At 38.1% G+C, this 12990-nt stretch overlaps 1 protein-coding gene across 3 annotated transcripts in view; it reads left to right on the top strand.

The window, feature by feature from the left end:
- LOC138735617 (cadherin-4-like) overlaps nucleotides 1-12990 on the top strand; it is a 564345-nt gene that overhangs the window by 480415 nt on the left and 70940 nt on the right. For all 3 annotated transcript variants that reach the window (XM_069883687.1, XM_069883689.1, XM_069883688.1), the window contains 2 exons: nucleotides 788-932; nucleotides 8591-8760. In XM_069883687.1, coding sequence (XP_069739788.1) covers nucleotides 788-932; nucleotides 8591-8760 — 315 coding nt within the window. The remainder of the gene's footprint in view (nucleotides 1-787; nucleotides 933-8590; nucleotides 8761-12990) is intronic.

Below are 12990 nucleotides of genomic sequence, written 5' to 3' on the forward strand. Positions count from 1 at the left end.
TATATTTGTCACTTTATAACTGGTACAGTGAAAAGTATTAATTTTATGAGCAATCCAGCAAGCCAAGTCTCACATGCATACAGCAAGTATTGTACGAAGTAAAAGATCCGGAGAATGTTATGTATAATGCCTCAATGAAAAGGAAATTATAAAGGAAGCATGAGGTCAATATTGTCAGGACCCTGACAGCTGCAGGGAAGAAACTCTTTGAAGTTGATTGTGCACAATGTCACACCGTTGAACCTTTTCCCTGATGGAAGGAGAGAGAATGTGGCTGAGGCGGGATGGCTCCTTCAGTCTGCACGGGCTGTCCAAAAATATATTTTGGTGAAGATCAAATGGAATAGATTCTAAATGGTAAAATTGGACAAGCAGCGTGAAAATCTTGCTGACGCCATGTAATCATTCTCGAAATGAATGAATAAAACTGTGCAAATGAAAACCTTGGGATCAATTAATCATCATCTACATGTTACTAAGAAAGCTGAATGGGATTTTACTGGATGGTCTTCAGTCAGTCTTTCTCATCTCCAGTTATTGAACAAGATTATCAATAAGTCATGTAAATTGCTAACAGTTCTCACATTGAAATGGATTCTTGAGACTCTTCCAGCTTATTGTGAAATGTAGTTTCAGAACATTTCCTCTGAGGCTTATAATAGATAATAACATCCATCACTGATTCATGATGTTTGGCACCTCTTGTGTGAAATGGTCTTTTGGGATTTGTTGGACTTTGCAAGTTACATATATAGTTTTGACCATATCTTGGTTTCTATGTTTACAGCTGAGAGCACATGCAGTTGACATGAATGGAAACAAGGTGGAAAACCCAATTGACCTTTACATCAATGTTATTGATATGAATGATAACAGACCAGAGTTTGTGAACCGTGTTTATAATGGGAGCGTGGCTGAAGGATCAAAGCCAGGTAAAAGGAGAAATATTTTAACAAAGCAGCCCCTTGCATAATTTGTTATTGTTGTCTTAAATATCAACTATCAGATTATCACCATTATGTTCCCTTTGGGGCAAATTGTGAAGGATTCTTTTAACTTGGCAATGGAAAGAAGAAATAACAATGCATTAATAAAAGTTGGAAATGCCTCCTTCCCTTCATTGTGCAGTACAAGAGATCTATGAAAGTCATGAAAAAGCTGTAAAACTGTTAATTCAGATCATGGAAAAATTAAATGTAAATTTATTTACAGTTTTGAGCATATTTACAAAGAGCCAAAGTCTTTTTAAATTGAGAGTTATTTATAACTTCATGTGGTGATGCATTTATTTAAAGCACAGAAACCAGATGATTGCTTTGAATATCAATGTTTATGTCTTGTGCTATCTTTCAATCACTTTCCCGACTTCACTTACTCCCAACAGCAGATCAATTTATGGCTTTTAGGCCTGTTTATCCAGCTTCCCTTTTGAATGTATCGCAAATACTCCCCAATGTGGTTAAAAGACCCATGAACATAAACTACTCATTTACTTTTATGCTTCCAGGTTCCAATATTGTCTACGAGCAGAAATCCTTTTATTATCTAGATGATTCCAAGAATCCACACGTTGGTTCCATAGATGTGCAGTACATCAGAAGTATCAGAAATGTAAAATTTTAAAAACTGGAAAACCTGTACAAATGCCGGTCTGTAACCCTTCAGACCACAATGTTGACTGTTTTTCTCTTTCTACAGATGCTGTCTGTTCCACTGAGTGTTTTTTTCTCCCCAGTATTTTTATTTTTTCTCAAATTATCAGCATCTGCAAGGTTTTATTGATTTAAGTTTATTGACTGAAAATAATTTCATCAGCTAAAAACAATATTGTATGAAATATATATTGAAAATCAAATTCCCGTTGCTATAGGGAATCAATTACTAGATGTTTTCAAGAAGTAAAACATGAAAGTCTGCAGCCACCGTGGTTGAATTAAAAACACAATACTGGAGAAACTCAGCAGATCAAATAGTGTTCTTTATATAGCAAAGGTAAAAATATAGAACTGACATTTTGGGATTGAACCCTTCATCAAGATATGGAAAAATGTTGGCAGGTGTCAAACATTAGGTGCCTGGTGAAATTTTTCTGTACCGTGGTGAAGGTCTCAAGCCCAAAATGTCAGTTATGTAATTTTTACCTTTGCTATATAAAGGACACTGTTTGAGTTTCTCTCTCCAGCACTGTGTTTTTACCAGATACAATTGGATATGCAGATCTCTAAATGTTTCCATACCATTTTATGACATTAAAATTGTGATGTGCATTGCTATTTGAGACACTTTCAAAAAAACGTTGATCACAAGCATTGTTGGATTTCCTTGTTCATCACAGAATACTATGTGGCATTACTTGGAGATGTCTCCTATAACTTGGCCAGTACAATCTTTCCATCCATTTCTTTAAGGGACCTTGAGATAATTCAAGCTGTTGGGACTGTATCTGCTTCATGATGGATGCTGCTACGATGGGAGCCTTGTGGGAAAATGTGGCATCAGAGGTTCTTGGACACGTTGGTCAAGAATTTAGCCAGTAGAGGACTTGTTATTTCTTCAAGGGGAGCATGAAGTTCCTCCAGGTCACACCCAGGTGCTCTTGGCAAGAAATCACCAAGGAGATCTGAATCCTTGCAGATTTCTCTGCAGATGGCAAATTGCCATGCCCACGATGTCAGAAGAAAAATTAAATGGCGCGTCTACGGAAGTTTGTGTGACCTCCCTCATGCAAATTGAGTTGCATTGAGGATCAGCAACAACATTCTGTATGGTGCTAAGACTAGGAAGCTGTTACCTGATCATTGTTTTGATTTCTTTACAAAGCTTGAGTGAATGATCCATATAACAGCACCTGCGGCCCATCTTCAATGCAGGAAAAGTTAATACTGGAAGATTAATTATAAGCCATGATCCAAATCCTAAACAGACCTCAACATGAGGCTTAAATCGTGGGATCACATTAAGGAAATCAATGTCTAACTATGCCAAGAGCAATCTTTTCTTTCCTATTTATTTTATTTGGAGAACAGCTTCTGCGGTTATAGAAAAAGATAAATTAGTTAATATAAGCAGATGGGTTTTTAATTGCCTGAAATGTACCTTTGTAAATTGATGGAAGGGTATTAAATGTGAAGTAAAGCATCTTGTTTAAATGAAAGATCCATAAATGTTGAGCAGTAATTTTGTTATTTTAATGATGTGACTTTTATTTACCTCCTCTTGCAACTTGACTGTATTTTGAGCCCTTTATAATAGCAGAGTAGCATCAGCCATTTATTGTTCAAGAATTACAGTATATAATGGGCAAAATAAACCAGAGCTTTAAGAGTTAAAAGCTTTTTTGCTACATACGTTTTCACACTTTGAATCAAGTTTTCCATAGCAAGGAGCTTTGAGGCACAAAACTATTCATTTGTTCTAAGTTGCAGAATTACCAAAATAGTGTGTGGAGTCACAAATCCATGCGACTCCACAAACTGTTTTAATGAGCTGCATGGATGCAATATTTGCTGTTTGCAATTGACGTGTCAACTTTATTTATTTTATACCATGTTTTTCTGTGGGGGGGGGGTAAAAAATGAAAATTTCTGAGGGAATTTTTTAAAATGCAGGAGGTGAGGGATTGTCTGTTCTGTGATGACAAATTTCTTTCTGTGGCCATTACCACAAATATTTTTTTATATGTTTTTATAGAAGTAGATGCAAACAAAAGCAGCCTTTACTGTTGAGAAAATGAAATGGGGTGGGGGGGGGGGGGGATATAAGCAAATACTTGAATTTTGTAGACCCAATGATATAAATAGAGCCCTTAGTTTTAAATAAGGAGAAAAGCCAAACTTCATTCAAAAGCAAATTATTTTTCCTTCGACTTTCACTCTCATTGCCCAATTATTTACCTGTGTCTCCTTCACTGGTCCATTTACACCAACTTCCTGATCATCCTATGAATTGATGAATGTTTTTATTTCCTCTCCTTCTCATCCTTATCTTCCATCTCTCTGGACTGACCTCTTCATGACAGTAAATCAAACAGGTTTGAATGCCCGTGACAAAACTGTCAATAGCAATACGTCAATCTTCATGCAAGCAGCTCAAGTTATAATTAATTTGTGTTTAATTTTAGAAAAGCAAAGTCAAGGAATCGAAGTGAGTCTGGACTTGACTGAAAAATGAACCATGGAGTTAATGAATATTAACAGTGGCTGTTTGGGCTTTTAGATTGTTCAGAGAGAAGCCAATCTGATTTTCTTTCCCGTTGTGTCAAATCAATAAGCCCTATTAAATATTTAGTCTCCTTTGGCTGAACATTACTTGAAAAGTATTATCCCTACATTGGACCCCATGAATTAAATGCTTGGAATGTCACTCATCTGTCGAAGAATGTCTCGATGGTGTCACATGAATCATGTTAGATCCAGTCATCCAAATAACATTGCAATGTTAACCCAGTTTCTTTTAAGCTTATAAACTAAAACTCTTCGCTGGTCAAAGTTGAACATTTTTATTGTTTTACATTTATAAATCCTTGACAGCTGATATAGGGGTTTCATTTTATCTTTGTTGGAACCTTCAAATACAAACTGTAAAATTTTGATTCTTCATTATTATTAATCAATGGAACAGAGTTCATTTTATAATCAGAAAATTGTTAACAAAAATATATTTTTAAAGGAGAGTGTTGTTTTTGGCCGACACAGTTTAGCGCAAACTCTATCAGGGCGCCAGCAACCCCGGTTCGTATCCAGTGCCATCTGTAAAGAGTTTGTGCATCCTAACATAACAATTACAGCACGGAAACAGGCCATTAGGCCCTTCTAGTCCGCACTGAACCAAACACCCCTCTCTAGTCCCACCTCCCTGCACAATGCCCATAACCCTCCACCTTCTTCTCATCCATATACCTGTCCAACCTTTTCTTAAATAATACAATTGACTCCGCCGCCACTATTTCTCCCGGAAGCTCATTCCGCACGGCTACCACTCTCTGAGTAAAGAAGTTCCCCCTCATGTTACCTCTAAACCTCTGCCCCTTAATTCTTAACTCATGTCCTCTTGTTTTAATCTTTCCTCCTCTTAACGGAAATAGTCTATCCACATCCATTCTGTCTATCCCTTTCATAATCTTAAATACTTCTATCAAATCCCCTCTCAACCTTCTACGCTTCAAAGAATAAAGACCCAATCTGTCCAATCTCTCCCTATACTCTAGATGCTTAAACCCAGGTAACATTCTGGTAAACCTTCTCTGCACTCTCTCCACTCTGTTTATATCCTTCCTATAATTAGGCGACCAGAACTGCACACAGAACTCCAAATGAGGCCGCACCAGCATCTTATACAATCTCAACATCACCTCCCAACTCCTATATTCCATGCAATGATTGATAAAGGCCAGCATACTAAAAGCCTTCTTCATCACCCTATTCACGTGAGTTTCTACCTTCAGGGAACGATGTACCGTTACTCCTAAATCTTTATTTGCATACTCTCCCCACCCTCCAAAATGTACCAGGCTGCAAGGTTAATTGGGTGTAATTGGGCTGCACGGGTTTCATGGTTGGCAGGGCCTTCTACCGTGCTGTATTGTTTAAAAAACAATCAGCCCGATCCAGGGTAGACGCCAATTTCAAAGCTCTTGTAAATAGAAAGTAGGAAAGTTCATCAAAAAGATCCTAATAAATTGTTTAGTGAGTCATCTCTCTTATGTCCTGAACCTCTATTGATAGTAGTTTATTGAGCATTGGCAACAGGTTTAAGACCTGTTTGATTAGACCCTGAGTAATGTATTTTATTGAAGAATCAACGGGATTAATTTTCAGTTTGAGAGCCATTTTGGTAAATTCTAGGAATGTTACAAAGTAGGATAAATGCATGAAGGGAAGTTTAGAGAATCTATTTGAAATATGGGTTTTATTCACTAACTAATTATACTTATAAAATTACACTTGAAGCAACTTATTTTGTGATTCAAAATTGTTTTGTCCCTAAGTCATTCACATTTTCCACCATCTCTCCATTTAGGAAATAGTGATCATTTCTGACTGGGAGTCACTCCCTGTGAACCTGATGTGAGGGCTGCATCAGGATGCATGTTCTGAAGTGAACATGGACCCAGTGGTCCTGAGGCTACCTATTGGTGAGCACTCCTGGAACAAGATGGTATTAAACAATTACCTTCACCTTGACGACTGTCAGAGTGTCATTGTTCAATGCATTCAAGTGAAAAGAATACTCATGATTCAGCATTTTAACATGTAAAGTCCATTTATAAACTCATTTGTATTAGTAACAGGATTATTCAACATTCTTTCACAAAACAGGTAACCATTTCTACTTCAGGTGAATCGTGATTTTCATATCTTGAATGCTATCAAGTTTATTACAAAGTACCGCTGAGTATTTGTCATGTAGAATTGATACAGTTTTTTCATGCTCTTAATCTCTCTCCAGTTGAGTTTTTATCTTTGATGGCTTGTCAACCAGTTTGGCTGGAGCAGGCAAGACTTTTATCACTTTATGCATCTTGACATCCACATACAGCAACTTCCTTTCTTCAGTGTCATTTGAAGTATCCTTTGTGTACAATTCATGACTTGACTGAACTGTTAAAGGAATCTGACATGCAACTGTGGTCATCGTGACATAGCCGTGTCACATCAATTAAACACAAGAACACTGAAGTTTAACTCTTCCTTCTAAACCATGCCACTCCATGGCTGTGGCAAAAGAACTGCTAAGTCTCACAAAATGACAGGTGATAATTCCACGTGAATGGTTAATAAGATTCTTTGTACATTTCCAGTTATTTCCTTGTCTTATGCAAACAAACGTCACTATTCTGCACAACAAGGTTGGGACCACATAATTAAAGGAAAGGAGAATCAGTGAAGCCCCGAGGAAAGATATTTTCAGGGCAACACTAGATTTTTCCTCCCTGTGGACAAAGTTGAACAGTTACTTCATGTGCAATGAATACATTGCTAACCAATATCTTTTTTAACAGTTAATCATCATGGTTTTCTGTTTCTCAAAATGTGAAAAATGTTTTAGTGTCTGTGACCTACCCTCCAGAGAAAATAATAACATGGACTAATGCACAGTGCAACTTGGTACTTAAAATTCATATGAAATTAAAAGGTTTAAATTTTTGGCCTCAGTGATTTGAGTAGAAAGCCAATTTTATGAACTTGAATTGGTTTCATAATTAAATAGTGATTTAAAGGTTATAAAATGAAGACTTCATGGCCTATAGTTGTACTTTTGGGCTCATTTATATGAAGTCACAAGGTTAAAGTTGTTCACAGTAGAAATTTTGAAACCCTACTTGAACTCTTGACATCAACTTTTAATATTGCAGCATTGCATGTAAGGGAGTTCATGGACCAAATAACTTATTGTAATTATTGTATCGGAAAATGTAAATACTGCAATTATTTGCAATTGTCTTTGCTGTATTGTATCATTCCATTGACTTGTTTTAATTTTTCATTGATATGATTTTGCGAGACTAATGTATTCAGAATCAATAATAAAAACAAGAAAAATCTTGGATGGAGTATTGTACCTCCTACCTAGTTCAGTGAATTAATTCATCCAAATTAGAATCTGTGTTCCCACAGACGTATATAAAAGATGAAATGTGGTGCTCTTCAAGGCCTCTATTGAAAACGTGTTGGTCTTGTACATATTTCCACTCATTCCTTCCTTACCTCTATCTTGGCCAACCTTCACACAGTAATGGAGACCGACAGGTTAAGGTGTATCGGTAGAGAAAGCTGAAGTGGCCCATGTACAATTTTAAGAGACTTAGCTTTTTTTCAAATCTAGCCCACTATTGAACCACCATCTCAGCTAAGCCTAGAAACAGCCTTGGGTAATTGATGGCTCAATAGTGGGATCTTTAACTTGAGCCTGTGTACATGAAGATGCTTTAGTACAAATGAACCAGTGGCCACTAATACCTGACATCTAAATACGTGAAATCAAAGAATGCTGTTTGCATTTGAAAAGAATGCAATGGCTTTAAATGTTGGGGCTCAGCTTTTAACCTGAATGTTTAATATTCACTCTCCCTAGTTCAATGGTGGAAGCTCCTTGAGAATTTTTTTAGTATGTCTGGGGAGAATAAAGGATTATCTTGCCCTCAGATAGTGTCACGAGCTAAAACATGGATAAGCAGCATCAAGCTTTCGATTGCCAGAGCATGAAAAAAAATCACTGCACATCAAGTGAACTTTGCATAATTTATCAATTGGGTGATCTTTTCGGTTTGTCTGCAGATCGGGAACATTCGAAAAATGTTATTCACTCCTTTCTCTTTTCCATGATTTTTTGCAGCACATTGAGAGAGAGGATTTTTTTGTCCAACTTTAAACTGTCCAGCTGTCCTTTGCAGTACGAAAGAATCTCAAAATTAATGAGTTTTGTTATATATCTCTCATATATAGATGAGATCACTGGAGTTTTTATTCAGTGATCTTGAGTTGGAAGCTCAATAACATTTTTCACTAGAAGAAAATTGGCATAGCTTTATCATTATCAGATGAAAGCTAAACTTGTTGTTTAACATCCTTGGTGTGCTGTTTATTGCTAGGTTCTTATGTCATGACAGTTACTGCCAACGATGCTGATGACCCGTCAACAGCAAATGGTATGGTGAAATATCAGATTTTGTCTCAGTTACCAGTGAACCCTTCAGATATGTTCACCATCAACAGTGAGAACGGAGATATTGTTACTGTAGCTGCTGGACTTGATCGAGAGGTGAGCTATTTAACTTGATATTTTTGACATCAGAAGCTTGTATTGTGAGATTTGATAGTTCGATTGTGATTAGAATGGGTGAAAGTTAATTATCATTTGGCAGTGCTAAATGCAACCTGTAGTAGCAAATACAACTAACCCCTAACCCTCTGATCTAAAGTGTTCTGAAATGGAGAGACACCGATAGAGTTAAACAAAATAAACCTATGGCTAGCTGGAGTCACGTGCAATACACAAATGTGCTGGAGAAATACAGCATCCATAGAAGGTAAAGGGAACCAAAGTTTTTTAAACCTTTTTTTTAAAAAAAAACTCATATTCCCCCTTAACAATTTCCTATGCTATAAGTGGTCTGTGATTCTTCTTTGGCTTGGCTTCGCGGACGAAGATTTATGGAGGGGGTAAATGTCCACGTCAGCTGCAGGCTCGTTTGTGGCTGACAAGTCCGTTGCGGGACAGGCAGACACGGTTGCAGGGGAAAATTGGTGGGTTGGGGTTGGGTGTTGGGTTTTTCCTCCTTTGCCTTTGGTCAGTGAGGTGGGCTCTGCGGTCTTCTTCAAAGGTGGTTGCTGCCCGCCGAACTGTGAGGCGCCAAGATGCACGGTTTGAGGCGAGATCAGCCCACTGGCGGTGGTCAATGGGGCAGGCACCAAGAGATTTCTTTAGGCAGTCCTTGTACCTTTTCTTTGGTGCACCTCTGTCACAGTGGCCAGTGGAGAGCTCCCCATATAACACGATTCTGTGATTAGTAAGGGATTGCTTAAGGTAGTATGTGGGTGGGAAGGAAAGGTTGAGAATCACTGCTCTCGACCCTATTGTTACTGCGATATTTTGTTTGAGAAAAATTGTCATTGGACCGTCCTTTGGAGTGATGAAACTGTGCACATCACGAGTCAATGAGGGATGATTCGAACAGTGGTTTTCAAACCTTATACTTTCCACTCACATACCACCTTAAACAATCCCTTTCTAATCACAGAAGGAATGCATAAGGTGGAATGTGAAGTTTTTTTTAAAAAAAGGTTGTCCACCTCTGTCTTGGAGGTTAGAGGTGTCAATAAACATCCAGCATAGTTTTAAGGACAAGGGTGGAAGATGGAGAGATTGGAGGAAGAACTTTTAGCACCTAGTGGATAGTTGAAATCTCTGATGCATTGCTCAATGGGTTGGTGATAACAGGATCTCTCACAACATTGAAGAGGAAGTTAAGAAATGAAGGAACAATTGAGGATTCCTACCATCCATGACACAATATCTTTGCTCAATTACTATCAGGTAGGAGGTACAGAAGCATCAAAATTAGTACACAAGACTCAGTGGCTGGGAGACATATGAAGTGAATCCTGTAACCTTGGGTTTCTTGAATATGGAGTAAATTATTCCAGAATATTTATACATATTTACTTTATATTATATTTTATGTATGTATGTATGTGATTAATTATGTTATTTGTGAGAAATGACAAAAAGGCAAAGGAGGAAAAACCCAACACCCAACCCCAACCAACCAATTTTCCCTTGCAACCGCTGCAATCGTGTCTGCCTGTCCCGCATCGGACTGGTCAGCCACAAACGAGCCTGCAGCTGACGTGGACTTTTTACCCCCTCCATAAATCTTCGTCCGCGAAGCCAAGCCAAAGAAGAAGATTGTGTGTATGAATGTGCATTGTGGTCTGGAGAAACACTGTTTTGTTAATACTCAGTCAGATGATAATAAACTTAAACCTGATGAGCCCTTGAAACTCTAGGATGTAGAACTATGGATCATGTACTGCAAAAGGAGAAAAGTGTAGACATGTTTCCACTTTGTATCTTGAGAAAGATCAGATGATATAATTCAGCAAAAAGTTTGACTCATGCCCAAAGTATGTGGCATAAACAAATTCAATTACTGCTGCTTAAGGTGGTTAGGATGAAGGCTAACTGGAGTCTCTGAGAAAGTTCAAGCCAATATTTGCCACTAGAAGGATATCAGGAATGATTTTCATGCCACCTGCACACGGCCTTAAACTGGATTAGATGAAAGCATCAATTTACCAATGAGTTTGTCCCTAATTCCAGGCAGATCTTAATCTTACTATTTGGTCCTCACATCTGAAACCATTGGATCATTATAATTTCTTTCCTAACATTTGCCCAGTGAAGCTTCTGATGTTCACTTTATTTCTGTTTGTTTTACTCAGCACTTACCATCTCTCATTCCCATAGTACACTTATTTGGTGATGTTTAGACTACATGACATCCAAAACAGAAGTGAGCAACTATCTATTCAAGCATCTAAGCATGTTCGCTGGTGCAATTGATGCGCTGAGGGTTCCTATGATCACAGTATTACCCTCTTTCATTAGTTCTCCTTCAAGTGACCTCATATGCAGCTTTCCATGCTAGAGAAGCCAAACTCCGAGAATTCAGGAATCAATCGACCCTTGTGCTGATTCTCTTATTGATGAAAGGACAATTGCTGTAGCAGGAAATATCTGAGATTCAAAATCATCTCAGATTTCAGAATCCTTTCACAGTCCTTGGAGTTATGAGTGGAGCTATTTTATCCTTTCCCTTTGATTCAATAAGTACCTGATAACTCGAAGCTGTCATTTCATTTTTTTTAAATTTAGATATACAGCATGTCAGCAGGCCCTTCCAGCCCATAAGCCCATGTGCCCAATTACACCCAAATGACCAACAAACCTGTTATGTTTCAAAGGGTGGGAAGAAACTGGGACACCTGGGGAAAACCTATGCAGACGAAGGGAGAATGTATGAACTCCTTGTAGACAGCATCAGATTCGAACCCTGGTCGCTGGTGCTATAAAACCATTGTGCTAGCCACTGTGGTTAAAAGAAGAAAATAATGACTCCAATACTTGTCTATATGTACTAATGATGAAGGTGATGGGATATTAACTCATTTGGGGCATGACAGGTGACTGTTATTGTGTAGTTGGAAAGTCAGGCACACCTTGCCAAAGTTTGTTTAACAACTGCGAACTCTTGCTCCATCATGGAGAAGAAAAAGACACAAGGCCCAAAGAAACATCAGGAACTCACTCCCAACTACATCATGGGAGTGGCATCATTTGGATGGATTGCCATATTTCAAGGAGTAAGCTCCCACACCTTGAGGTAGAAGTGAAATTGAAGTTGGCCTTCTAACTGATAACCACATACTTCAAATGAATGAAAAGAAAAGCTGAAATGGAAATCATCCTGAAGCCTTTGCATCATTAGATGTTGTTTGCATAAGTATTTGTCTTAATTAACCTCTTACCAAAATGTTACATCTCAAATTCTCATTACCAACAGAGATTACAATTCCAGGCTTGGCTTGCCAGTACTTGGTATTTTTGAGGTATCTGTGAACAGCAAATTGTAAATTCCAAGAGGGTGGAAACTAACATAATTTGATAGTGGATTCCCCATGATGACTCATCTGTGTCTTCATTAATTAAACAGGAAATCCTTAAAATGTTGCTCTGTGCTAATAAGTTGATTTTCTGATCCTCTGCTCCCAATTAGTGAGCTAAGTGTGTGCCACATCAGTGACTTATTTGAAATTAGGGTTAATTGTGGAATTGGACAGAATCCTGGACAAATCCTGTGGGCAGTAGCTGCCCATTGCTTCCTGCTGCAGTGATATTCCAGTAATTCTGTCAATATTTCCGCATGGATTACTTTATAAATTCAGAATTTTCTGGAATGGTTGTAAAAGGGTGCTGATGCAGGTCAATGGTACTTCCCTAGTTAACCAGATAAATACAGTTTTATCCTCGAGTGTGTGCACTGTTGAGACCTGTTATATTGGAGAGGGAAGCTCAGCCAAGCTGGAATAGAAAAGGGCATTGAAATCAGTGAATAAAAAATTGGGGCAGCATACTCAACAGTGTCATGGAGATCAGAAAATGTACTCCAAAAGAGTTGAAAGAGTGCATTTCACATACTTTTGAGCTATGTGGTCCTTTGACATCAGATCAGAAAGACCCTTCGTGCCAACACATCAGAAAATTTGATGACCACCTCTTTAAAATACTGCATTTCTTCAAGATGGACTGAGTCGGTCTAGGCTGAATAATTCTGGGCTGAGACTTGAACCAGCAACTTTCTGAATCAGCAATATTGCTAGTGACGTAAGGCCGGCACTTTCTTGTGTCCAGGACAACCAATATCTGTTCTGCACAATAAAATCATAATGCACCTGTATTTTCTAATACAATTAAATAGGGAAATGAGAG

This window comes from Narcine bancroftii, chromosome 6, assembly GCF_036971445.1.
Source record: "Narcine bancroftii isolate sNarBan1 chromosome 6, sNarBan1.hap1, whole genome shotgun sequence".
NCBI classification, from domain to species: Eukaryota; Metazoa; Chordata; class Chondrichthyes; order Torpediniformes; family Narcinidae; genus Narcine; species Narcine bancroftii.